Source organism: Saccopteryx bilineata, chromosome 1, assembly GCF_036850765.1.
Source record: "Saccopteryx bilineata isolate mSacBil1 chromosome 1, mSacBil1_pri_phased_curated, whole genome shotgun sequence".
Lineage (NCBI taxonomy): Eukaryota > Metazoa > Chordata > Mammalia > Chiroptera > Emballonuridae > Saccopteryx > Saccopteryx bilineata.
Window position 1 is genome coordinate 326,866,121 of NC_089490.1, and position 26,571 is coordinate 326,892,691.

The window sequence follows — 26,571 nt, forward strand, 5'->3', positions numbered from 1 at the left end:
TATTTAGGTTAGTGAGGAAGGCAGAGCATTTCTTACTCCCTATTTCCTTCGGGGTTTGATTATATATTTAGCCAATTTTTCGCTCGACCATACCTTCGGGTGTATTGCGAAACATCTGGAGGCTCCAAGGATAGGTTTTTCTGTTTCTGGTTGAAGATCTTGTTGAGTTTTGGGGGAGATTTATCGGTATCGCTTCCTACCATGCCATTACTCTGACGTCATCCAGGATTTTTCACAATCTTTTTTTTTTTTTTTGTATTTTTCCAAAGCTGGAAACGGGGAGAGACTGTCAGACAGACTCTTGCATGCGCCCAACCGGGATCCACCCGGCACGCCCACAAGGGGGCGACTCTCTGCCCACCAGGGGGCGATGCTCTGCCCCTCCGGGGCGTCGCTCTGTTGCGATCAGAGCCACTCTAGCGCCTGGGGCAGAGGCCAAGGAGCCATCCCCAGCGCCCGGGCCATCTTTGCTCCAATGGAGCCTCGCTGCAGGAGGGGAAGAGAGAAACAGAGAGGAAGGAGAGGGGGAGGGGTGGAGAGGCAGATGTGCACCTCTCCTGTGTGCCCTGGCCGGGAATCGAACCCGGGACTCCTTGCATGCCAGGCCGACGCTCTACCACTGAGCCAACTGGCCAGGGCCGATTTTTCACAATTTTTATATAAAACATCATTTTTAAAGAATACTGGATCACCGTGTGTGTATATTTGTTACTTGAATTTTATTGTTCACTACCATACTGTTACTGTTCTATAGAGATTTGGAATATTTACAATCAGTCCATAGATTTTTGCATTCTTTTATTGAAAACAGAGGTATTACAAAAGAGAATGTAACAACGGCAATGCTTTATATTTTCTTTATCTCATTCATGTCCATGAAGTAATTAGTATTAACAGGAAAGCAGTAATATTTGGCACATACATTTTAAGCGTGTAAATAGCTCATTCCATTCTGTTGAAACAGAGAGACATTACAGAGATGAATGCAGGAATAGTAAAGCTAGATCTTATTTTTTTTTTCCTAAAAGAGTTTTAGGATGCTCACATAGCTCAAAATACTTTATATTTTTCAGTTTTAAAAATGCTTGAGTTTTCCAACTGGTAAACCTGCACAGCACTTGACTCATTTACATTTGGAATACAGTGCTTCCTTTTCCCTCATGTGTCGTTACGGAGGAAACGGGTTTTCAGTATACATGATTCAAGTGGGAAATAACTGCATATTTAATACTAAAATACGTGTAGACTAGGAAAACAGGTTTTTTGGAGTAATGATAATTATTTTATAGTAACTATAGCCAAACAATTTTTTATGTTAATGTAGAAATTTAAATGGCTTTATCGAACAAAATACTTACTATTTTCTAGCTGCCTTACAGAAATGATTTACTCAAAAAAAATACAACAACCTCTCAGTTTCATTAATCAGCTCTGTAAATATTTTGCCAGAGCCTTTTTTCTTGGGATGGGGGAAACAAACAAACAAAAAAGTTTAAAAGCTCATATGTGTCTGTTTTGTTTCAGCTTGGTGTATTTATTAAGAGTAAATTCTGTGTGTCTTTGCAGTTCATCGATGTGGGTATTGAGAAGTTTTTCAAGTTCCTTCGCTCGCTTCTCTTCCTCCAGAAGGAAATGCTGTGCAGCCAAGGACGCCGGGAAGGAGAGCCCTGGGGGGGACTAAGGGCAGAGAGAAGTCAGGTGACGAATGTGCAGGCCCTCTAACTCTTCCTGCTTCTCGGCATTCTCCCTGACATAGTGTCAAACACCGCAACCCCTAATGAAATATAGTCTTACCCCTGAAGCTGGAATCCCTCTACTAGGGCAATGCAGTCTCTAATGAAATCCTCAGGGAACCTGAACATCACAGCTCCGTTACATTACAAAGCTCTAGAAATGAATATTAGAGCGTCCAACTGCAAATGCACGGATGACGTAATTACCATGAAACTTACGTAAAACGTACTGCACTAATTTGCAAAGCCAATGATTTACATGTGAAAACAGGCAACTTAAAAGCTGAAGTAAAGATTGTACAGTAGTAGAATGGTGCAAAGAAATCTTACATAGAAAAAAATTAAGAACTGGCTTTAAAAGGAGGCTAATTGCTGCTTGGAGTTACAGGAGGAGGACTGGCTGCATGACTCCCCCCCTCCCCCTCCCCGTGGGGGTGGGGGGCGCGGAGAGTGGCTTCTAAGTGGATAAGGCCATGAGCTGGGAGGGATCTTGTTTGTCCAATTGCAGCTGAGAGCACCTCTGTGCTGAGCGCCCAGTCCCACCTTTATGTGATCAGGAAGTGCTCATCTACTAGTCTGTGACCTGGTCAGTGCTTACCTTTACACACACACACACACACACACACACACACACACCCTGTGTCTGAGGAATAAAGGGTAATATTAGATAATTTTATAGCACTCATTCAAAATAATTTTAAAATAAGTTAGGAAAATTTGTACTTAATTTTTCTAGTTCCGTGTTCCCTAGACACCTCTTCAACTGTTGTTTTATTGGGAACAATGGGACTTTATAAAGGGCTTGAAAAGTCAACAGTTGGTATGCAGGTGAACTTTGGTATAGGGAGGTTTAGTTCACAAGTCTGGCCTCTGCCAAAGTGTGTTGACTGTGGCGCTGGTAGTGGGGCACTGCGAACGTGCGGGAGACGCACCCCAGCATCTCGTCTGAAGCCCAAGAGTAGGGCTTTGGGTGCCTGGTGTGCTGCTGTGGATCTGGCACAGGCATTCTTTTTAGTGCTCAGTAAGGAGCAGGGCCAGAAGCAGTTAGCATTCACAAGGGCTAGACCACAGCACACGCCCATGACTTTGCCCCAACATTATGTGTTATGTTAATGATGCTGTCACGATAAATTCTGAAGGAGCCTGGACCATCTGGACATTCCAAGGACTCCAGATAGTAAGGCATCAATGATATATTAGCATTAACATCATGCTAAGGCCTGATGAACAAGAAGTGGTGAGCATACAGAAGGCTTAGCAAGACACATGCTCCACAGAGTAAAAGACAAACCCCACAAACAATTCAGGGACTTGACATGGTGTTTTCGGGTATCCAGTGATATGGAGCACATCAACATGTCTCCTCTTAAGCACAAATGAATGTACCTTTCATTTCTTATCACTACAAAAGAAGCACAAAGCTTGATAGGTCTCTTCAGGTTTTGGAGGCAGTGTATTCCACTCAGGTGGAATAGTCCAACTCATTTATTGGGTGACACAGAAGGCTGTTTTTATTTTCCTTTGTTTTCAGCAGGGCCCAGAGAAAGAAAGGGTTCTGCTGCAGGTTGGGAAAGGGGTACAACAGGCCTGCTATTTGGGCCAAATGACTTACTAGAATAATCTCTGCTAGAGAAAGATGCCATGTGGAGCCTCTAGCCAGTTTCAATAAGGAAGAGTTGTTGCAGACCCTTAAGATACTGGAGCGAGACCATGCCATCTGCAGCGGAAAACTGTATACTATTTGCAAAAAAGTTCCTGTCATGCTAGTGAGCCTGAGTTGGGACAGAGTATGTCAGAAGTGGACAGGATGACTTGACCTGGCCTCTTTCCTTGGCCATGCCAATGGACATTATATATGGGCCCAATAGCATATTCTCCCTTTCAGGAAAGTTAATCTAGCTACTGTTGCCATTGAATGTCTGATCGACTTGCAGTAAAGACTAAAGCTGTCTTCTTGATATGCCACCATCCCTCAAGGAGACAAACCTGTCTCTTGGTAGCAATTAGATCACATCAGATCCCTTACATCTTGGAAAGGGCAATGTTTTATCCTTACCAGAACTGACATGTATTCTGCAGGTTTTCTTTTCCTGTCTTGGCCAACACCACTATCACTCACAAAGTGAGTGATATAGTGACATGAGACCTAAAGGAACCTACTTTACAGCAGAAGACCAGGGGCATGACCATGGTACCCACTGGTCCTACCACACACAGCACCATCCAGCGGATGCTACCCGATGGGCCTCCATAAGGCACAGCTGAGGCATCAGCTTGGAAATGATACCCAGTGAGGATGGGTTGCCTTCTTCTGGACTTGGTAGAGACGTTAAACCAGCTGCTTCTGCTTCTGTGTTTCTGACAGTTAGAATACATGGGTCTGGGAACAAAAAGGAGGAGGAATGGCTCTACTCTCAATCACTTCTGTTGACCAACTCAAGAGAATTTGTGCCTTCTGTCTCTGTATGTTTGGGCTCTGTTGGTTTACAGAGGGGGAACCTCCACCAAGAGACCTAGAAGAATCTCAGTGAACGTAAGGCTTTGGCTGGCACCCAGACACTTGGGACTCCAACAGGCCAGAAGCACAGGAAGGAGGTTCTCTACTGGCAAAGGTAACAAACCCCTATCATCACAAAGAGGTAGTAAGACTTCTACTACATGATGGAGGTGAAGAGAAATATGTTTGGTATTTAGGTAATCCACTGAGGAGGCCTTTTGGTACTCTCATGCCTACTTTTAACTGTAAATAGTAAAACACATCCTGATAATCATGGAAATCAAGGGCTGACCCCACAAGGTGAGCCACCTGGACCAACAGAGGTGCCAGCTGAGGGGGAAGGGAATCTGGAAAGGGTGAGGAGATAGTGAGTATTAGTCCTTGAGACCAGTTACAGCATCAAGGGATGTAGTGTGTCCCACTAGCCCTCCTCTTATAAGTATTCCCAGAAATTACGACCAGCCAGAGTCTTAGAGAGGCTATGCCTGAATCCAAACAACATGAAAAGAACATAGATCTGAGTAGTTTGAAAAGTGGACTATAGTGGCTGCTGGTGGTGCCCTACTCAGACCCTCAGGCCGGTGCATCTACCCTGCAGCACTGCGGCGGTGACTGCTAGCTCACAGGCGGCCACTTCTCTGGGACCTGTCTTCAGCTGAAGTGGAGCCTCCTACCTCATCTGCCAAGTTGCAATACCTGCTTCAGTCCATTCCATCTCAGAGACAAGACTGATTGACATGGGCACACAATGCCAGACTTCTTGTCCCCACCGCGGGGAGCCAACTCTGTTGTGCAATCCATGCTCCAAACCCCTGGTGAGACCAAGCTAAGCTAACCTCTAGCTAAGACCTCATCCTTATTTAGCTTCCCTTCCCTCCCCTTGTCTACTTCACTCACTCTTCTGCTGAGAATACTCTTAACGAATCACTTTCACAAGAGTCTCCATCTCAGAATCTGGGGAACCTGACTGACCTCAGACAGATGACTTCCTAGATCAGGCATCCCCAAACTATGGCCCGCGGGCCGCATGCGGCCCTTGAGGACATTTATCTGGCCCCGCCGCACTTCCGGAAGGGGCACCTCTTTCATTGGTGGTCAGTGAGAGGAGCACTGTATGTGGTGGCCCTCCAATGGTCTGAGGGACAGTGAACTGGCCCCCTGTGTAAAAAGTTTGGGGACCCCTGGACCTAGATTCTGGCTTGAGTGACCAGGTGACATCAGTGTCACTTATGGAGAAGGGAAAACAGTAATAGGCAATAAATAAATAAAGGTATAAAGATTTGAAAGCAGGAAAACAAACTGTCATTTTCTTAATTTCGAACACAAAAAAATTCAAAAGCATCTACAGGACTGGAATACATGTGCAAGTTCAAGTGCATAGTTCCCTGGGGAAAAGGACTGAGAGGCCTACCTTGTACCACATACAAAAATGAATTCCAGATATAGATCTAAATACGAAAGGTAAAGAGACAAAGCTTCCAGAAGAAAACATAGGATAATATTTTAATAACTTTGGGACAGGCAAAAGTTTTAAATAGGATACCTTTAGGTATTAATATTTTTAATATTAACTATAAAGAAAAAGATTCATAAGTTTAAATGTATTAAAATTAAAAACTGTGGTCATCAAAAGATAACATTAAGTGAAGAGCAAGTAAGAATGGGAGAGTGTCTGCAACACATATCTCAGTAGAGGGCTTATACCCAGAATATATAAAGAACTTATACAAATTAATAAGAATAAAGTTAAGCCAATAGAAACTTAGGCAAGAAGATTGGACAGACACTTTACAGTGGAGGATATCAAAATGGTAAAATACATGAAAATGTGCTCAACCTCATTAGTCACCAGAGCAATAAGAATTAAAACCACAATAAGATATTACTAATCACTGGCCATAAAAGCTAAATTTAAAAAGATCAATCACTACCACCTGGCTGGATGACTCAGTGTATAGAGCATTGGCCCAGCATGCAGAAGTCTTGGGTTTGATCCCCAGTCAGGGTACATATGAGAGGTGATCATCTGCTTCTCCTTCTCTCCCTCTCTCCCTTCTTTCACTCTTTCCCTCCTGCAGACAGTGCCTCAATTGGTTTGAGCATGGCCCTGGGTGCTAAGGATAGCTCCTTGGTCCGAGTGTCAGCCTCAGGTGCTAAAAATAGCTTGGTACTCATGCATCAGCTCTAGATGGGGGTTGCCAGGTAGATGACAGTTGGGGCACATGTGAGAGTCTGTCTCTCTATCTCCCCTCCTCTCTCCTAAAGAAAAAAAAAGGTCAAGCACTACCAAGTGTTGGAAAAAAATATAGAATAAACCCTCACACATTTCTCGTTGAGGAGTTAACTGGCTCAGATAGTTAGGAAGGCAGCTTGGCAATATCTCCTGATGCTGACCTTATGCATATCCTATAACCTAGCAGTTCTGCTTAGGTATCTACTCAATGGAAATTATACACATGCACTAAAAGACACATGCAGTGATTTTAGCAGCATTATTGGTAATAACCTTAATCAGGATATAAATGTTCGTTAACAGTAGAATGGTTCAATTGTAGTATCATTGCACGTAGTGTTTATAAAGAATAGAATACTATAGAGCAGGCGTCCTCAAACTACGGTCCGTGGGCCGCATGCGGCCCCCTGAGGCCATTTATCCGGCCCCCGCCGCACTTCTGGAAGGGGCACCTCTTTCATTGGTGGTCAGTGAGAAGAGCACTGTATGTGGCGGCCCTCCAACGGTCTGAGGGACAGTGAACTGGCCCCCTGTATAAAAAGTTTGGGGACCCCTGCATAGAGAAACAAAAATGGATAAACTATAGTCATGTAACACAATATGGATGATCAATCTCATAAACAGTATTGAGCAAAAGAAGCCTGAAACAAAAGAACACATATAGTATGATACCATTTATATTAAATTTCCAAATGGCCACAACTAAACTGTGATGCTAAAAGGTAGGATAGTGGTTATCTTGGGAGCGGGTTGAAGGAGTGATTGGAGGGGGACATGAGAGGAGTTCCTGGAGGGTTACAACTGTCCTATTTATTATCTAGGTGGTAGGTACATTGATGTGTTTCCTTCGTGATAATTCACCAAGCTGTCTAGTTCTGATTTGTGCATGTTTCTCTCTGCATGTCAGAGCAATAGAAAAGATTTTCTAAACAGGCACCAAAGAGCACTTATAGCTCTTTAAAACTGAGAGATCCTTGACGGCTCATGGAATGTCCAGGGAAGTGTCCCCAAAACTTGCATTTTTAAAAATGTCACTGTAATTCTGACCTGCACTAGCGCTGAATAACTATTGCTTGAAATACTTCATGAAGCTGTTATGGATGTCTTTTCCTTCTGTAGATAGGCATGGCCAAATGACTCAAGCAGCAGCGTGTTTTTTAAATAACTATGTACACATCAGTGTATTGGTATCAGTGTAAGAGTAATCACCATTAAAGGAAAAAAAATCCGCAACCAGCAACTTACCAGTGGGAAAACTTCTTCGTCACTAACCAAAGGGCTTGTCATTTCTTTCCTTTGAACTGGCAAAGGTGCCAATGAAGATGTTGCACTTCTGTTTGGCTCACTGTCTTGGCTACGTCTAAAAGACAAGGAATGGTTGTCACTGCTGCTACCAAGGACATCTGTTTGCTTATATAGCTATGGATTTTAACTTCTCTGATGTCTAACAGGGGGAAAAATCAGTGAAGGGATTAAGTAAAAACAAACAAACAAAAATCCCTCATAGACCCAGACAACAATATGGTGATTACCAGAGGGGAAGGGGGGTGGAAGAGGTAGAAGAGGGCACAGGGGGAATAAATGGTGATGGAAGGAGACCTGACTTGTGTGGTGAACACACAGTGCAATATACAGATGATATAATATAGAATTGTACACATGAACTTTATATAATTTTGTTAACCAATGTCACCCCAATAAGTTCAATAAAAATTCCCAACTTGGAGCTGACAGGGGCAAAGGGAAAGATAAAATGCTATGGAATAGGTGTGAAACTGGAGGAAGGGGCCCAAAACAAGGAAATGGACAGGGGAAGACACGTAAGCAACAGCAGATGGAAGTGAAGGGGCTGCTGAGATGATGGTTCAGTACAACAAACAAACAAGAACAATAAAACAGTAAAAAAAAAATAAAAAAGATATTTCTTTAGAAGCCTGGCTGGATAGCTCAGCTGGTTGGAGCATCATCCTGATGTGCCAAGGTTGTGTGTTTGGGGGAGGTGTCACACCTCCTGATATCAAGTTATACTACAAGGCCATTGTACTCAAAACAGCCTGGTACTGGCATAAGAACAGGCATACAGATCAATGGAACAGAACAGAGAATCCAGAAATAAACCCACACCTTTATGGACAATTGATATTTGGCAAAGGAGGTAAGAGCACACAATGGAGTAAAGACAGACTCTTTAATAAATGGTGTTGGGGGCCCTGGCTGGTTGGCTCAGCGGTAGATCGTCGGCCTGGCGTGTAGGAGTCCTGGGTTCGATTCCCGGCCAGGGCACACAGAAGAAGCGCCCATCTGCTTCTCCATCCCTCCCCCTCTCCTTCCTCTCTGTCTCTCTCTTCCCCTCCCGCAGCTGAGGCTCCATTGGAGCAAGGATGGCCCAGGCGCTGGGGATGGCTCTGTGGCCTCTGCCTCAGGCGCTAGAATGGCTCTGGATGCAACAGAGTGATGCCCTAGAGGGGCAGAGCATCGTCCCCTGGTGGGCATGCTGGGTGGATCCCGGTCGGGCGCATGCGGGAGTCTGTCTGATTGCCTCCCCGTTTCCAGCTTTGGAAAAATGGAAATAAATAAATAAATAAATAAACGGTGTTGGGAAAATTGGAAGCTACCTGCAAAAAAAGTGAAACTAGACCACCAACTTACACCATTCACAAAAATGAACTCAAAATGGATAAAAGACTTAAATGTAAGTCATGAAGCCATAAACATCTTGGAAGAAAACATAGGCAGTAAACCCTCCGATATCTCTTGTAGCAATATTTTTGCTGATATATCTCCAAGGGCAAGTGAAATAAAGGACAAAATAAACAAATTGGACTATATCAACCTAAAAAGATTTTGTACAGCAAAAGACACCATAAACAAAATAAAAAGACAAACTACACAATGGGAGAACATATTCACCAATACGTCTGATAAGGGGTTAATAACCAAAATTTATAAAGAACTTCTAAAACTCAACACCAGGATGGTAAACAATCCAATTAAAAATTGGACAAAAGAACTAAACAGACACTTCTCCAAAGAGGACATACAGATGGCCAATAGACCGATGAGAAAATGTTCAACAACCCTAATCATCAGAGAAATGCAAATTTAAACCATAATGAGATATCACCTCACAACTGTTAGAATGGTGCTCATCAACAAAACAAAATACAATTTAAATGCTGGCGAAGATGTGGAGAAAAGGGAACTCTCCTGCACTGCTGGTGGGAATGCAGACTGGTGCAGCCACTGTGGAAAACAGTATGGAGATTCCTCAAAAAATTAAAAATGGACCTGCCTTTTGACCCAGCTATCCCACTATTAGGAATATACCCTAAGAATACCAAATCACTGATTCAAAAGAAGATATGCACCCCCATGTTTATTGCAGCATTGTTTACAATAGTGAAGATCTGGAAACAGCCCAAGTGTCCATCAGTGGACGAATGGATTAAAAAGCAGTGGTACTTATACACAATGTAATACTACATGGCTGTGAAAAAGAAGGAAATCTTACCTTTTGCAATGGCAATGAATGAACCTGGAGACTATTATGCTAAATGAAACAAGCCAGGCAGAGAAAGACAAATATCATGTGATCTCACTTATATGTGGAACCTAATGAACACGGTGAACTGAGGAACGGAATAGAGGCAGGGCAGACTCATGGGGAGCAGAACAACAACTGTCAGCGAGGAGGAGGAGGAGGGGGATGGGATCAGAGAAGGTGAAGGGATTAGTGAAATTATGTGTGTGTGTGTGTATATATATATAAATATATATAAATATATATATATTTATATATATATATATATATATATATATATATATATATATATATTTTACAGAGATACAGATAACAGGACAGCAAATCCCAGAGGGAAGGTGGGAAGAAGTTAGGGGGAGGGAGATAAAAGGGGCTTAAATTTAAATAGGAACATGGTGGTGGGGGGTGAGGGTGTTATATTCAGTGGAACACTTGAATCTATGTTGACAAAATAAATAAAAATTAATGAAACAAACAAACAAAAAAAGGTTGAGTGTTTGATCCCAGGTCAGAGCACATACAAGAAGCAATGAATGAATGAATGAATCAGTGGAACAATTAATTGATCCCCGCTCCCTTTCTGTCTCTCTAAAATAAATCAATAAAAAATATGTTAAAAAGACATTTCTTAAAAAATAATTTTCCTAAAAAATAATAATTTTCCTGATGAATAATTTTTACTCAACTTAAAAGACTTAGAATGATTAATAATGAAGCAGAAAACTTTGTATAGTAATATATAGTATAGTAATGTCCTACTATCCTTACTGTCTACATTTCTTCCCTCTCTGTTTTACTTTTGTATCTTTGCTACTTAATTAAATGCCATGAAGCCAGTTTGAGAAAAATCTCAAAACAGCTAACAATACTGCCCTTGACAGTTCTGCATAGATACTTGTTTCCTATTTTTTATTTCACTTAACCTCACTGGCTTTCTTAACAGAATTATACTTTTAAAAATTCTAGAACAAGTCTTTGTAAATAATAATTCTCATTCCTATAGGAATTAATAATTTATACCATGTTTTCAATTTACATCATCTCCTAAATTCCTCCACACTGTTGATCTTGGACAGGTGACTTGATCTTTCTGTTACTTTAATGTTTTCATGGATTAAAAAGGTTGTATAAAAACTGAACCCACAATTCAGATGAAAGGCACAGTACAGAATTTGTTGTTTGTGCTAAAATGTAAGGTAGAAAATGCAACTGAAAAAAATACCAGTGAGATTTTAAATTTTGGTTTGCTGACAAAACAAATGAATAATAAAACAGAGAAACAAATCAATTTACCCTAAAATTGTACCCAAAATGTCCTGATAGTATTGGCTGTTTGGGACTAAATAAATGTCTTTCTGAGCATTAATTCATAAAAACAGGGTTTAAATTTAATAAAAATCACCAAAGACCCCTGAAAACATAAAACCCCTTCAATTTAAATTTTTTTATTTTTACTACTAATTCCATTCTCCACAGGTATTGATCAACCATTTTCAAAGGCTTCATATTTTAATTTCACACAATTCAAAAGAATTTACATTAATTTTTTCTGTTCTTATCCAAAGACTATCCATATAGACTTGCCTCTTATTATGCGAACATTTTCAAAGCTATGCATACAAATAAAAGTTAAATGAGGCATCTGTAAATTAGTCCATAAAAACAAATACAACATGTGTTCCATTTTTACTTATCTTTTTAAAGTTTTTTCTCTCAAACTACAATTACTATGGAAACAAAACAACAAATTAAACTGAAATAACACAGTTTATGACGTGCACAATCAGATGAAACATCCCACAATCAAACAGAATGATAACAATTGCATTGCACATCTGCATAGGCCCTTCAGCTGGACCTTCTGAGAGAGGCTCCCATCTACACGTCAAAGCACGGGGAAAAGGAGGATAATGATGGAAGTGATTCAAGAAATAGGCATCTCTTTGTAACCTCTACTATACAGAGATTTTGAGAAAAGTATTATTTGTCCTAAATTATCTAAATAATTGTCTCAATTATCCATTTTCTATTGGATAATGTAGAGATACAGTTTTATGGTGTTAATTACTAAAATTTATGTAGAAAAATTATTTTTATTGTAAGATCAATAAAATGTAGAGATTGAAAGGAAAGACTACATTATGAAGTAAAGTACTTTTGCTTTAAATCATCTTTATGTCTGACACATTCTTCTTCAAGAATACAGCGTTTCAAATACTTCATAAAATTGCCCTGCATAGAATGCTAAGTATATCAATTTAAAAACCATCTTAAAAATTATTTCTGAAGGCTTTTAATACCCTCTCACAAGCTGGTCTGTTCAATTATCTTTTCTATAGGCAATATTCCAAGAACACTGCCTACTTTTGCCAGGAGAGAGGATCTGATTGCTGTTGGGGAGAACTGTACCAACTTGAGACCTGAGTCAACTCCTGGCACAGTTCTCAGGGCAGTCTGACTGTCCATCCACTCCTGGCCCTTCACTGATTTCCTCCAGGCTACAGGACACTGTCCTCAGCATGGACAAGGAGCCCTTCACAACGATGCTAATTTACCTGCTTCCAGCCTTACCTCCTAACACTCCACATAATGCTCCCTGGTCTATGGACTGCTCATTTATTTTCTGGCCTAGAATTGTCCAGCCTGCTATGTTTTGCTCCTTATGAGTAACACCATGGTACAAAATTTTGTCAACTTACTTCTCTTCTAGATGACTGTTCCTTGACCAGGGATCCTGTGAGAGTGGTTATGACAAACCTGCTGACTTTGTGGTTTTTAGTATTAGAAACTTTTAATTTATTAACTAGACTTGAAGAAATTTTAATGATTAATGTTTATGATTGTTAAAATTTTTCCAGTTCATGATATAACTTTTAAAACCATAAATTCACATTTTAAGTACGTATCTTAAGTAGAGATAAAACTCCATTTATTACAAAATTGAGTTGTCATTATAGTTATATATTAATAGCTCCAGATATCACTACTCCAAATTAGCTCGTAAATTATTCTAAACTTCAAAACTCTAACTTAAAATACTTTAAAAATCTTCAGTACATCCTCATCCAATTCAATTACATTTTAGTCATATATATTTTTTTAAGTGAGAGGAGGGGAGATAGTGAGACAGACTTCCACATGCACCCTGACCAGGATCCACCCGGCAACCCTGGTCTGAGGCTGATGCTGTACTCAACCAAGCTACTTTTAGTGCCTGAGACTGACAGGTTGGACCACCTGAGCTATCCTCAGTGCTGAGGCTGACACTCAAACCAATCAAGCCACTGGCTGCAGGAGGGTAAGAGAGAGAGAAGGGGGAGAGGGAGGGAGAGTGAAGCAGATGGTTGCTTTTCCTGTGTGCCCTGACGGGGAACTGACCCTGGGATATCTATATGCTGGGCCAATGCTCTATCCACTGAGCCAATCAACCAGGGCATAATTCTTTTAAAAACTTCCAAATTACTGTCTTATTAGAAAGCAAATCCTTTGTAATATCCTAAAATGTTTCACATTTTAAGTGGATGAGCAGGAAAAACTTGTCACTTCTAACAGGAGTGAAAAACAAACAACAAAAATTGAGTTGCTTCTGAATAGACCAAAGATTATTTTAACAAGGTATTATACGAATCTTTTTTAGTTAAAAGCAAGAAGTAGCTAAAAGTTAATCTATAGGCTTTAAAATTCTGTGGAACATTATCTTCCTATATTTTTACCTAAAGGTTTTTTCCTTTCTCAAATAATTTAATAAGACCTTTTTGCATCAGCCATTGATGCGTAAATATAACATGTATTTTTCAATTTTTTATGTCTAAAAATATAGCTATATATAGCTTTTACTATTTGACTTCACTGAGCTGTGCTGTGAGGAAAAGAAAGAATATTTCATTTTCTACTTGCTAAATTTAATGGATATGTGCTTTCTAGTTTCCACTGGTGAGTTCACAGTGTCCTCGCATCTGAACAACTCTTTCCCCATAGTGGCTTTTATATGGTAATAATTTATTCAGAACATTTGAAATGCTGTTTCTTTTAAAAAAACCAGGTCACTGGAGAACACTGAAATCAGACAAAGCATTAAAACAAATTTAATGAAACTTTCAACAAACGAGACTGGGAGGACACAGGCTCTGCAGCCAGAATACTAGTCCACACTGCTTATTAAGATCATCTCCTGCTGAGCATTTTTCCTCGTGTGCTGCTTTTGTGTCCCCTACTGCCTTGTTTTCGTTGGGCACTTTTAACACATTCTGTACTGCTTAACAAAGAGAAAAAAGGGGCAATCCAAACAATAAAATACTTTAAAAAATAATAAACGGCAGAAAACCTGTCTTTTGTTTAACCAACAAAACCTGGTACCCTCACTTAAGTCTTTCAAAGTTATTCCATCAAGCAAGACTAGGAAACAGTGTTCTGCACATTAATGGGTGCTCTATATAGACCAGTGACTAACATACCTGGGTAGATTCTTTATAATATTGTTAGGGGCCTGCTTTTCTCTTACAATGAGAAAACTGTAGACGTGGGGTCATGATTTGACCCATGGAAAAATGAATCCACAGAGTAGGGAAGCCTTTTGTGAAGGGTTTATTCTATATTGTAAAATATATTCTTCCACCCAAATCAAGTTTAGACCCCTTTTAGACAGATTTGCAGTTATAGTGGCCAGTTAACATGGGCGCATTCATCAGAGAACTGGCCCCATGACCATCTCAGTGACCTCTTTCACCCTCCCATACTGCTCCCCCCACCCTCCTCCAGAACACCCCACCACTAGAGCTTTTTGGGGTAATAACTCATCTTCCCTCATTTCCTTCTTTAAGCACTTGAAGAGAGGGTATTAATTTAGCATTTTTGAGTAGTTGCTGTTTCATGCATCAGATTAGGATATATCTTAATACCTACAGGGCTGAAGTGGTGGCAAATAGAAGAGAGCTGTATTACATCCACAAGAATGTTGTTGAACAAGTATTCTTTGTAGTACATCCCTTGGATTTATGGATTATATATCTGAACACTGGACATGCTTAGTTACAAAGATGAGCCTGGCATTGCCCTGCCCCACAGGACTATCTTTGAGGAAAAGTCAGATTCAAACATTTATCCATCAAAACATGCTTTTTAGACATTGCAAATTGTGGGAGAAGTATTAATATTATAAACACTAACAATTTTATTAGTAATAATACCAATAGTAATGGCTAACATTTAGGAACTACTATATTTGTTTCACAAGAAACTGTGTTTTCTCCTTATAATTCTCACAAAAATAGCTTATTATTTGTATTTGTCAATTGGGAAACTGAGGCTTATAAAGGTTAGGTAAATTTCCCAAGATTATAAACATTATTTTATATAAAAGTGGTATGTAAGGCTTTCGTGCTAAGTATGCTAAGCTTCTGAGCAAAGACTGTGTTGAAGTTGGGTCTGAACCATTTGTTATTTCACCATTGCTCAGCACCATGGAATGCTAATTAATCAGATACCAAATACGTTTGGGAAGTGTTACATACCAACCCCCTTCTTGGACACTCACAGAGACATTAGCATATTATGAACAATCAGTTGAGATAACTCACTACCTTCAGACCAGCCGAAGCATATTAATAACTCAGAGATCCCATAGAAAAGGATCTTGTTTGGTTTACTGAGCATTTTCCAAGTTTAGGAAAACAGTGAAAAACCTCCAGAGACAGTTTTGACTCCATAAATATTTTACTGAAGTTGAATAAATTAGTCTAATTTTGTGGTTGATACATGTTTACTTAAATTTTGAACTAAGACATTTTTAAGAGCACGGGGATTGTGTGGCCAGCAGATAATGATTTTCCATGTACTTCTCTTCACTCCGAGAAGGTCTCTGACAACCCATTGATTATTTCCCTGATGGATAACCAGTGGCTTATTGCTATTGTTGGTGTCAATATAAAGTGTATTGAAGTTAAGTCAGAAGTGAGCATAAAATTCCTATATTTTCTATTTTGTTTGAACAATATATGTAATATTAAGATCTAGGTTTTCTGTTCCTATGACATAAAAAGTAAGAATATATATTTGTATATTTTGTATACCACATAGTGAATAAGATTGCTCTGAAGTGATTAAAATTTACTGTAACATTCTACCCATTTCACTGTTATGCTTGGAAAGCTATTGACAACACCTAATTTCATATAAAACAATGTTTCTACACTACTGTATTACCACTGTAAAATTTAAACTGAAGAGAATATGTGTAAAGTTATAATTTGAATTGTTTAAAAATAATTTCAATAAAATGTTTACACATTTCTATCTTTATATAATGGAGTCAGCATACCTATCTTCATTTTTTTCCACTTTTATTTGGCCGTGATAGGCATAGTGTCCCATGTCTTCATAGGCATTGTGGTGGGCCCACGCTGACTGTCCACTGGCATGAAGTTTTGCGAGGTCATCCCGGAGCCTTTCATTTTCATACTCCAGTTTGTTAATAGTTGTGTACCTTGAACGTTCCCTGTTAGTGCAGTCCGTACTCTAGAGAAGAAAATCAACCATCACTGAAAAAAATTGTTCCTCGTAAGTGTTGCATATTTTCTGTACATTTGAACTCCTGGAAGGGCTGGAAAGGCCCTTTCATTTGAGTGATGTGGCTCTTTTCTTGTGTACCAGCTAAATGCCATTTCCCCCGCTCACATCCTCAGGACACTCAGTGACAGTGGCCCCTGAACACATTGCAGTAAAAGCAATGCAAACACTACTGCCCATGTTCCAATACAGAAAAGGGCTCACTCACTGTCTTCCCCATGTCTAGAGTAAGTTCGCTATATTTAAGTTTTTGTGTTTATACGTTATGCTTTCTAGTGTTAATAATGAACCAGAATTACCATAGATTTCAATTTGAAATTATTTTTTTCTTATTAAAATAATATATGTCATTATAGAAAAGCCTATATTGATTCTCCACTGTTGGGTGATATAACAAATTATATACTAAATCCACATAACTGGGGTCTGATTCTGGACCATTCTAAACCAATGAGCTAACAGCCGAGATTGTGCCAGAGCCACACAGTTTTGAGCAATGTAGCTTCATGATAAAGTTTTACTAATTGGTGTGGGCCACTCAATTTTAATGCGTCTTCAAAAGAGAATAAGAAACATGTTTAAATTACAAAATGAGAAGTTTTCAGCAAGGAAAAAAGATCTCTGATGCTGTTTGAATTAAATGCTGTAAGAACTTTCCTAGGGAGAGTATGAACTTCTCAGTTTTAAAAAAACATGATATTTCTCAATGAAAATGCTTTAAATGACTCTACATAGTCCTTTCTAGTCCTATGACCTGAATGTCTGGGAACAATGTCATTGCTAATTAAATAATAGTTCTCTACTGTCAGAAGGGTAACATTTTAGTACAAAAAGAGGTACCTTGTACCTCTTTTGAAGCTTCCAATTTCTGTGGCTAAAAGTCTGCAAGACTATGGATGAGTGTGGCTTAGAACTTTCATTTTGAAGTTTCTAAATTTAGGTATTAAACTTCAATATGTATTAGGTATTAAACTCTTTTACCTATTTGTCTTATTTTTTTGTTTCAAAAAATAAGCCTTTGTAGTACATTTTTTGTTTGCTGCCTAATGTATAATAGAAGCTTATAAATCTTTAGAAAGGTCTCACTTTTGAATGAAGGGAAATACTCCAGAAAGTCAAACTTCCTCAAAATAATACAGACAGGGTTATACGCTTCTAGATCTATTGACTACGGTGACCTTTGAAAAAGAAGGACCATTGGAGGTATTTCTCTGCTTGTTAAGCCCTTGCTTGTAGTGTATCTCAACAGTTGTTCATTTGAGATACACCAGTGCAGATAAGAGTAATCAGGATCTGCTTTAAGATAGAAAGAATTGTTTGTTCTAAAATTAGAACAGAATTACGATAATATAAAAGAGGCAGAGTCTTACAAAACTTTGCCCTTCATAAGGATAATATTCATATGAGCAGATCTGGTTGGAAAAGGTAATGAAAAAAGATACAAAATTTTATTTCTAAAAAAATATGTACTATTCAAAATGTATAATTATTGATGGTCTGCTACTCAATTACAATTTTATTTAAGCTTTTTCTTATAAAATTAGACTTTATCTGTGACTCTTTTTGGCCTAGTGTTAAAGTAATTAAGAAGAATAGTAACAACTTTTAACAAGGCCACAATTTCCTAAGTGTTCCAAAATTAAATAAGTGTTATGAGCATGACCTGGAAGAATTATACAGTTGATGTACTTACATGATTTACGTTTAAAACATACTCCATTTTTGTGGACAACAGTGTTTTTTTAGCTCTCTCATTTCATGTTTTTCTTAAATACTTCTCTAGAAATTTCAGGAATATATCCTCTGGTACATGGTTATTATGTGAAAATAGACATTGATTAGATTCTATCTCTGTATTTCTGTGGTTTATTTTATAGACCTTTTATCTCAATTTTTTTCCTCAAAATTTTAGGGTTCCATAGTTTTAATCCATTTATTCTTGAAATGGCAAAACCTCTGGTGCCTATTACTCTGGACACACTAGCATTAGGCAAGTTGAACTAATGAAGTGTCTGAATAATAGTATTTTGTACGTGCACCTATTCTTTTAAATTCATGTGTGTTCCACAATAGTAGGCTAATAAAGCATTTCTACAGGACTGGCTTTAATCATGTTTTATGGTTCATCCACTGATTTTCAGTATGTAAATTGATGTTTTAGATACTTGGTGAGGGTACTAATTTTTATGCTATTATTTTATCTAGCAAACTTTATGGATAGCGAAAGGCAAATTGGTGTTAAAATTTACCATAAATTCTGAGTTCTGATTAAAGCTGATTTTAGGACACTTTAAATGAAAGAAAATGTGATAACTATAACTACAGGTCTAAGTAAATATGGAATCACAAAAATTATCATGAAGACTCAATTCTTTGTTAGCTAATCAGGAGCAGAATAAAGGACAACCCCTCACTTTTCTCCATGCAGTTAACTGTTTGCACAAATCCAAGGAAAACATCTTTTTCAGAGCCAAGAGCCTCTTCCTAGCTCTGTTACTGTTCGAAGAATCTCACTGAGACCTGTGGAAAGCTTACACATAGTGGTCAGTCCCACCAGTCCATCCTCCACAGGAGGATGGGTGCTGCCACAGGCCCCAGTGTGCTGGTGTCCATGACTACATCCAGGGATGCTATTCCTGCCATTGGTGGGTGGCATTTTACAATTTTCTTTCCCTAAGTATAAATTAGCAGGGAGCTTCAAAGTTAGTCAAGCAGAAAAATTCTCAAAGCTCTAGTTATTTAGAAATAACCTACCTTAATATCAGTAATTCCACTCGTCTAGAAAGGAAAAAAAACAATTATTTTAATATTATCCAAATACAATGTATTTTAGAAGACCTAAAAATAATGATTTAAATATTTTGTTTCTTTTTTCTTGAGGTATAATTTCAGCACCAATGATTTAATTCTGTATTTATTCATTCCAATTATTTCAGAAGGAATTAACTAATTATCTAACTATATAATTAACAAATAATAGATAGGAGTTTTCTTCATGCAATCTCTAAACTGAGTGCTAAATAAGTGACATAATAGATTGTAAAATTTTAAAGAGGAAAGAATTATACTAAACTATTTTTTGTAATTTAATAGATACAAGATTTTTCTCTTTGGAGAGTGGCTTGACTATTTCAATTATCAAAGCCAATTCTGAATCATCACATGCAAAAAAGTAGAGATCAGTTACAAAGTCAATATTCCATATGAATTCTAACCATACATTAAATATATATGATTAAATACTATTTTAATAAGTATCACACTGAGGACCATACATCAATGATATTCCATTTATGATATTCAATTAACCAATCTTTAAACAAATAAATACTGTATATGTATGTGCTAAGTATTAAAGAAGTAATCAAATATGAAAGAGACATCTTCCCTTCATGGAAAATACAACAAAACATTGAGTAGATTAAATTAATATGTATGAAAAAATACTGAATACTAGAAAGTATAATTGTGTGTTAACTTATGTTGCACCAAGTAGGAAATCAAATGCTTTTTAATCAATGAACAGTTACAACTATTTGGACTGAGATCATGCAGGAAGTAAGATAAAACAAGGCTTTGTTCATCTTTTTAATCATATTGACAATGGTTTTCATGATAATTTATTCACGCCTCTTAGACTACAGGTGAGATTCATAAACCCACAAGTAATTTTTTTTTTTTGTATTTTTCTGAAGCTGGAAACGGGGAGAGACAGACAGACTCCCGCATGCGCCTGACCGGGATCCACCTGGCACGCCCACCAGGGGGTGATGCTCTGCCCCTCCCGGGCGTCGCTCGTTGTAATCAGAGCCACTCTAGTGCCCGGGGCAGAGGCCAAGGAGCCATCCCCAGCGCCCGGGCCATCTTTGCTCCAATGGAGCCTCGGCTGTGGGAGGGGAAGAGAGAGACAGAGAGGAAGGAGAAGGAGAGGGGTGGAGAAGCAGATGGGCACTTCTCCTGTGTGCCCTGGCCGGGAATCGAACCCGGGACCTCCGCACGCCAGGCCAACGCTCTACCACTGAGCCAACCGGCCAGGGCCAAACCCGCAAGTATTTAATGAGCCTTACAGTATACCAAACCCTGTATGAAGAAAATGTATAAAATATAGTTCACTTCTTTTCTAAAGAATTCTATGACTGATGAGACAAAAATACATACACATACAAAAAATTAAAAAAAATAAAAGAAGACTTAGGGCTAAATTTTGATAACTAAGTATGTGAAAGAAAGTCAAAAAAAGGAGAAATAAGTGGGGCCTATACTAGTCGGAGACAAATTCATGGAGGACATAAAATTTAATCTAGGTTTATAAATAAAAAAGCCGATACTTTAGAATACTAATAAAATAATCCCCTTATGTGTCAGACTTAAAAAAAGAGTGAGAGACCTAAACTATACAAGTTTAGGAGTAAGAAAGGAAAATAAACACAGAATACAGAAGAGATGAAAAGAAGTGTAGAATATTACTTCCTTTGATAATAAAGAAACAAATTGGAATGGGTAAACATTTCCAATACAATACAAATTACACACACACACACAAAAAAAACTAAGAAGGGAAATTTGAATATACTAAGCATCATAAAAGAGAATGGAAAGATAATTGAAGATTTACTTCATTGAAATTTCAGTATCCAGATGGTTTCACAGCTAAATTCTTTCTAAACTTTTTATTTATTTATTTATTTATTTATTTATTTATTTATTTACAGGGACAGAGAGAGAGTCAGAGAGAGGGATAGATAGGGACAGACAGACAGGAACGGAGAGAAATGAGAAGCATCAATCATCAGTTTTTCATTGCGACACCTTGTTCATTGATTGCTTTCTCATATGTACCTTGACCACGGGCCTTCAGCAGACCAAGTAACCCCTTGCTCGAGCCAGCGACCTTGGGTCCAAGCTGGTGAGCTTTTGCTCAAGCCAGATGAGCCTGCACTCAAGCTGGTGACCTCGGGGTCTCGAACCTGGGTCCTCCGCATCCCAGTCCGACGCTCTATCCACTGTGCCACCGCCTGGTCAGGCTCTTTCTAAACTTTAAAGAACTGATTATTTCCAATATTATTTAAACTCTTTTCCATCATAAAGATGGAAGGTTCCAATTTGTGTTATAAAGCCAGCATAATGTTGAAACAAGTAGAAAAAAAGAAAATTATATACAAATCTCATTTATTTCTCTTAATTTCTAAATAAAATATTATCACATAGAATCCAATAATACATAAAAATTCTTAGATTGGCCCTGCCGGTTGGCTCAGTGGTAGAGCATCGGCCTGGCATGCAGGAGTCCCGGGTTCGATTTCTGGCCAGGGCACACAGGAGAAGCGCCCATCTGCTTCTCCACCCCTCCCCCTCTCCTTCCTCTCTGTCTCTCTCTTCCCCTCCTGCAGCCAAGGCTCCATTGGAGCAGGGTTGGCCCAGGCGCTGGGGATGGCTCTGTGGCCTCTGCCTCAGGCTCTGGAATGGCTCTGGTCGCAGCGGAGCGATGCCCCCTGGTGGGCATGTGGGGTGGATCCCGGTCGGGCGCATGCAGGAGTCTGTCTGACTGCCTCCCCGTTTCCAGCTTCAGAAAAATGCAAGAAAAAAAAAATCTTAGACTATGGCTGTATGGCTTGAATTTAGAAACTCCCCCCCAAGAAGATATGTTGACGTTCTAACCCCTAGCACCTGAGAATGTGACCTTATTTAGAAATAGGATCTTTATAGAGGTAACCAAGTGAAAATGATGTCATTGGGGTAAGCTCCTAATTCAATATGACAGGTGTTCTATACAAAAGGGAAATCTGGATACAAGAAAGACAAGCGAGATGATACAAAGAAATGGAAAGAAGACAGGATTGTAGTGATGCATCTGTAAGCCAAAGACTGCCAAAGATTGCTGGCCAATCACTAGAAGCTATAGTGAGTAAAGGAAGAACCTTTCCCTGCAGGTTTCTGAGAGAACATGGCCTCACTGACATCTTAAGAATTCTAGGCCCTGGCCGGTTGGCTCAGTGGTAGAGCGTCGGCCTGCCGTGCAGAAGTCCTGGGTTCGATTCCCGGCCAGGGCACACAGGAAAAGCGCCCATCTGCTTCTCCACCCCTCCCCCTCTCCTTCCTCTCTGTCTCTTTCTTCCCCTCCCACAGCCGAGGCTCCATTGGAGCAAAGATGGCCCGGGCGCTGGGGATGGCTCCTTGGCCTCTGCCCCAGGCGCTAGAGTGGCTCTGGTAGCAACAGAGCGAGGCCCCGGAGGGGCAAAGCATCGCCCCCTGGTGGGCAGAGTGTCGCCCCCTGGTGGGCGTGCCAGGTGGATCCCGGTCGGGTGCATGCGGGAGTCTGTCTGTCTCTCCCCGCTTCCAGCTTCAGAAAAATACAAAAAAAAAAAAAAAGAATTCTAGCTTCCAGAGTGTAAAATAAATTTTTTGTTGTTTGAAACTACCCAGTTTGTGGTACTTTGTTACGGCAGCTCTAGTTACTGAATACAATGATCAAGAAGGTTCAATCCAGGAATTCAAAGGTGGATCAATATTAGGAAATATCTGCCAACCATAGTTTATTACATTTCATCAAATTAATGAACAAAATCCACATGTTGTCACATATACTGAAAAGGTATTAAAAAAAACTGACAGCAAATCTTAACTTTAAGTAAATTAGGGATAGAAAGATATAATAAAGAACAAATATTATCCCAAACAGTAAAACACTGAAATAATTTCATCTAAAATCAGGAATTAAGACAAATTTATCAATAATCACTATTATTTAATATGCTCTGGAAGAATATTATTATTTAACATTCTCTTACATTATGACAAAAATAACTAATATGAACAATAGAAAAAGAATGAAACTTTTTGTTGATACAGTTGTGTATCTTAAGAACTTAAGAATCTCAAGTAAAATTCCCACTACAATTAACAGCTAATTTAGCCTTTTTTCTATATTAGCAGTAAGTCCTTACATATGGAAAAAGGAAAATGTTCCACTTACAACAGTGACAAGAATTATAATATACTTGAGAAAACTTAAAATAAAGCACATAAACTATACAAAGAAAATTGTGAGCTCTTATTGAAGAGTTAAAATAAATGAAGAAATGAAAAGGCATGTCATATTCTTGGATAGGAAAATACACTATCATAAAAATATCAGTTCTGTCAAAATTAATATATAGACTTAATTCTAAACAGAATCCAACAGGAAATTACCAGGAGAAACTAGATAAATTGAGCTTCACGTTGGTATAAAAATTTAAACTAGCTTCCTATTTTTCTATGACATGAAAAATTACAATTCAACTGTATTAAGGACTTAGATGAAAAATGTAGAAATCTTGAAAGAAACATTAAAATTATAAATACTGTTTAGGCACTGAAAGAATCTCATTCAAGGAATGAGAAAAATTCAGATTCTATAAGCAAAAAGATATACATGTTTGACAAAAGTTTGAAACTTTTAATGGCAAAAGAATTTGTAAATAAAATTATAAACAATAAATTTAGAAAAGTGCTGTTATAAATTGACAAGAAAAGAACAGCCCAACAGAGAATGAGCAAAGAATATAACAAATTCATGGTACATTGCCAAATAAATGTAAAAAATGTATGCAAATTCAAGTCCTACTGAGAAGCCACTTTATACCCGTCAGACTGACAAAAAATTGAGAGAGTTGTAACATTTACTTCTGGTAAAGATGAAAGAAAAAGGTAGAAATATGATTTGACAATAAATGTTTTATAATTAAAACATACACATTCTTTGAATCAACAATTCATTCTTACAGAGTTATTCCAAGATATATGTATAAGGATTTTTTACAGTATTATTGTGAAAAGACTTAGAAACAGAGTTGAATTAATTATGAGTGAATTAATTCTGAAAAATAGTTGAACAAATTCTGTACATTCACATCATGTGATATTATAAGCCATTATACAAAATGAAGTAGACCTAACCAGTTGACTTGTAAGGATTTGCAAATATTGCTGAGTGAACTAAAATAAGGCACAGAAAAGTCTGTATCATGTAATCCAATTAAAAAATTAAAACCCTTAAATAAGTATATATGGCTACATACATATTCATGTATGTATATGTGCATGTATTTATATATATATATTCATACACATATATGAATTCATATATATGAAAAAGTACAAAATGTTACATATTAAATAACATGTTATCTGGTAGATGGAGTATGAGGTGGCATAGAGAAATGGAAGAAAGGAGAAGTAAAAGACCACTAAAATCACAAGTATGTAAATTTATGACTCACTTTATTAAAAATTATATATATTTTACCTAAATATGTACTTTTTCCTAAGAAATTAGAAAAAATCAAAAGGCACTTTTCTACTGATTTGTAGAGATGTTTATGATATATAGTCAAAAGGAAGTTTAGAAAAATGTATAGTATACATTTATTTTGGTAAAAGAACACTCAACTCATCCCCTGTATATGTGTACATCAGCAAAGAAAACATTATAGAATGCTACACCGGATGTCTCGGGAGTCCAAACTAGAACTGAGGGGAGAATTAAGGATCATTAACTTCTTTACACATCTTCATTTTTTTTCTTGAAAAGAATAAATGAACAAAGCTAAATGCCTACAAAAGCCAAAGTGAACCAGGCTCAGAGGGCTGTGAAGATGCAGAATACACAAATAAAAACATTTTTAACTTGTTCATTGATTTGAGAGGGAGAAAGAGTGAGGAAGGGGAGAAGGAAGAGAGAGTGAGAGAAAAGCATCAACTCGCCATTCCACTTGGTTGTTCCATTTAAGTTGTGCACTCATTGCTTCTTGTATGTGCCCTGACCAGGGGTTGAACCCATGACCTCGGCACACTGGGACAATGCTTTATCCACTGAGCAACGTGGCCAGGGCAAAACATTTTTTTTAAAAAACACAAAACCATTTTGTGAAAGAATAACGATACTCATGGGGGCAGGATCCAATTTAACTTTTGTGTGTCCAGTGTTTAAAAATAAAAGTCCTAAGTGTCACAAAGATTTTATGTAACAGAAAGGGAAACCACATACACTTTACTTTTTATCCATCTACAGTACTCCAATCACAGGACCCATAACCAGGCCCAAAGAAAAAGGCAGAATGGTTCCAGAATACTTTTACCCTTTGATGCTAGAATATAGACTATTATGAGAACAAGTACATACTATTGCAGAAATATAGTCTCATGGCTTAAGCAGGGACTGTGGGGAAGACTAATCCAATGTCCTCATTTCACAGTTGAGAGTGAGGCCCCGTTAAGCAATTACCATATTATCTCTTACCCTCTCCATTCCCTGAATAGTGGGAAAATCTTTTATTTCAGAATTTCTGTTCAGAGCAAATAAGTGATAAACAGGTAACAATCATATTTCATTAGTTCAATAAATAAGCATTATCCTAGTCAACTGTTAAACAGTTAAATGAAAGGCACAGAGCCTGTTTAAGATGCCTTGTGTAAACCTGTAGAGCCACTGGTTAAAACCACAATGTCAGTTCTCAATCATTCATTTACTCATCCTTTTTATTTAACCAATATTCACTGAACACTTACTATACCCCTGATGCTGTGAGGTACTGGTGTTACACATATTAGCAAGAATAGGACAAGTTTCTGTTCACCATTTAGTGGGGAAGTGAGATGCTACAAAACAAGTCAGATCAAAATACAAAACAAGTGTGGATGGAACACTTCATTCTGACTGGACTTTCAGGGGCGGTTTCATCGAGGGGAAGGTTGACAATCAAGTCAGGCCAAGTAGGATATAATATAGGATTTTGAAGCAACAGCAAGAGCAAAAGCAAGAAAGAAGCATGTTTGAAGAAAAAAGCAGAATTAAGCCCTAAACAAGAAGAAAACAAGGCAGAAAACCAGAAATTTAAATGTTTCAGCCTGAAGACAAAAGTAAATTCAACCCATGTGCAAGATAATTTGCCAACCTGTAGGAAGAGCTCAGTAAATAATTCTGACCAACTAAGTAATCTCTGTTCAATTTACTGCATGGTTT

At 38.3% G+C, this 26,571-nt stretch overlaps 1 protein-coding gene and 1 non-coding gene across 4 annotated transcripts in view; one reads left to right on the forward strand and one right to left on the reverse strand.

Annotated features, from left to right (window-relative positions):
- Nucleotides 1-1,163: 1,163 nt before the first annotated feature.
- Nucleotides 1,164-26,571, reverse strand: part of DEUP1 (deuterosome assembly protein 1) — a 100,812-nt gene continuing 75,404 nt past the window's right edge. For all 3 annotated transcript variants that reach the window (XM_066253684.1, XM_066253683.1, XM_066253685.1), the window contains 4 exons: nucleotides 19,323-19,346; nucleotides 16,321-16,517; nucleotides 7,709-7,823; nucleotides 1,164-1,677 (listed from right to left, as the gene is read on the reverse strand). In XM_066253684.1, coding sequence (XP_066109781.1) covers nucleotides 1,501-1,677; nucleotides 7,709-7,823; nucleotides 16,321-16,517; nucleotides 19,323-19,346 — 513 coding nt within the window. In that variant the 3' untranslated portion in view covers nucleotides 1,164-1,500. The remainder of the gene's footprint in view (nucleotides 1,678-7,708; nucleotides 7,824-16,320; nucleotides 16,518-19,322; nucleotides 19,347-26,571) is intronic.
- On the forward strand, nucleotides 22,543-22,618 carry TRNAG-GCC (transfer RNA glycine (anticodon GCC)). The gene has a single exon. It is a non-coding gene; the product is annotated as a tRNA-Gly (tRNA).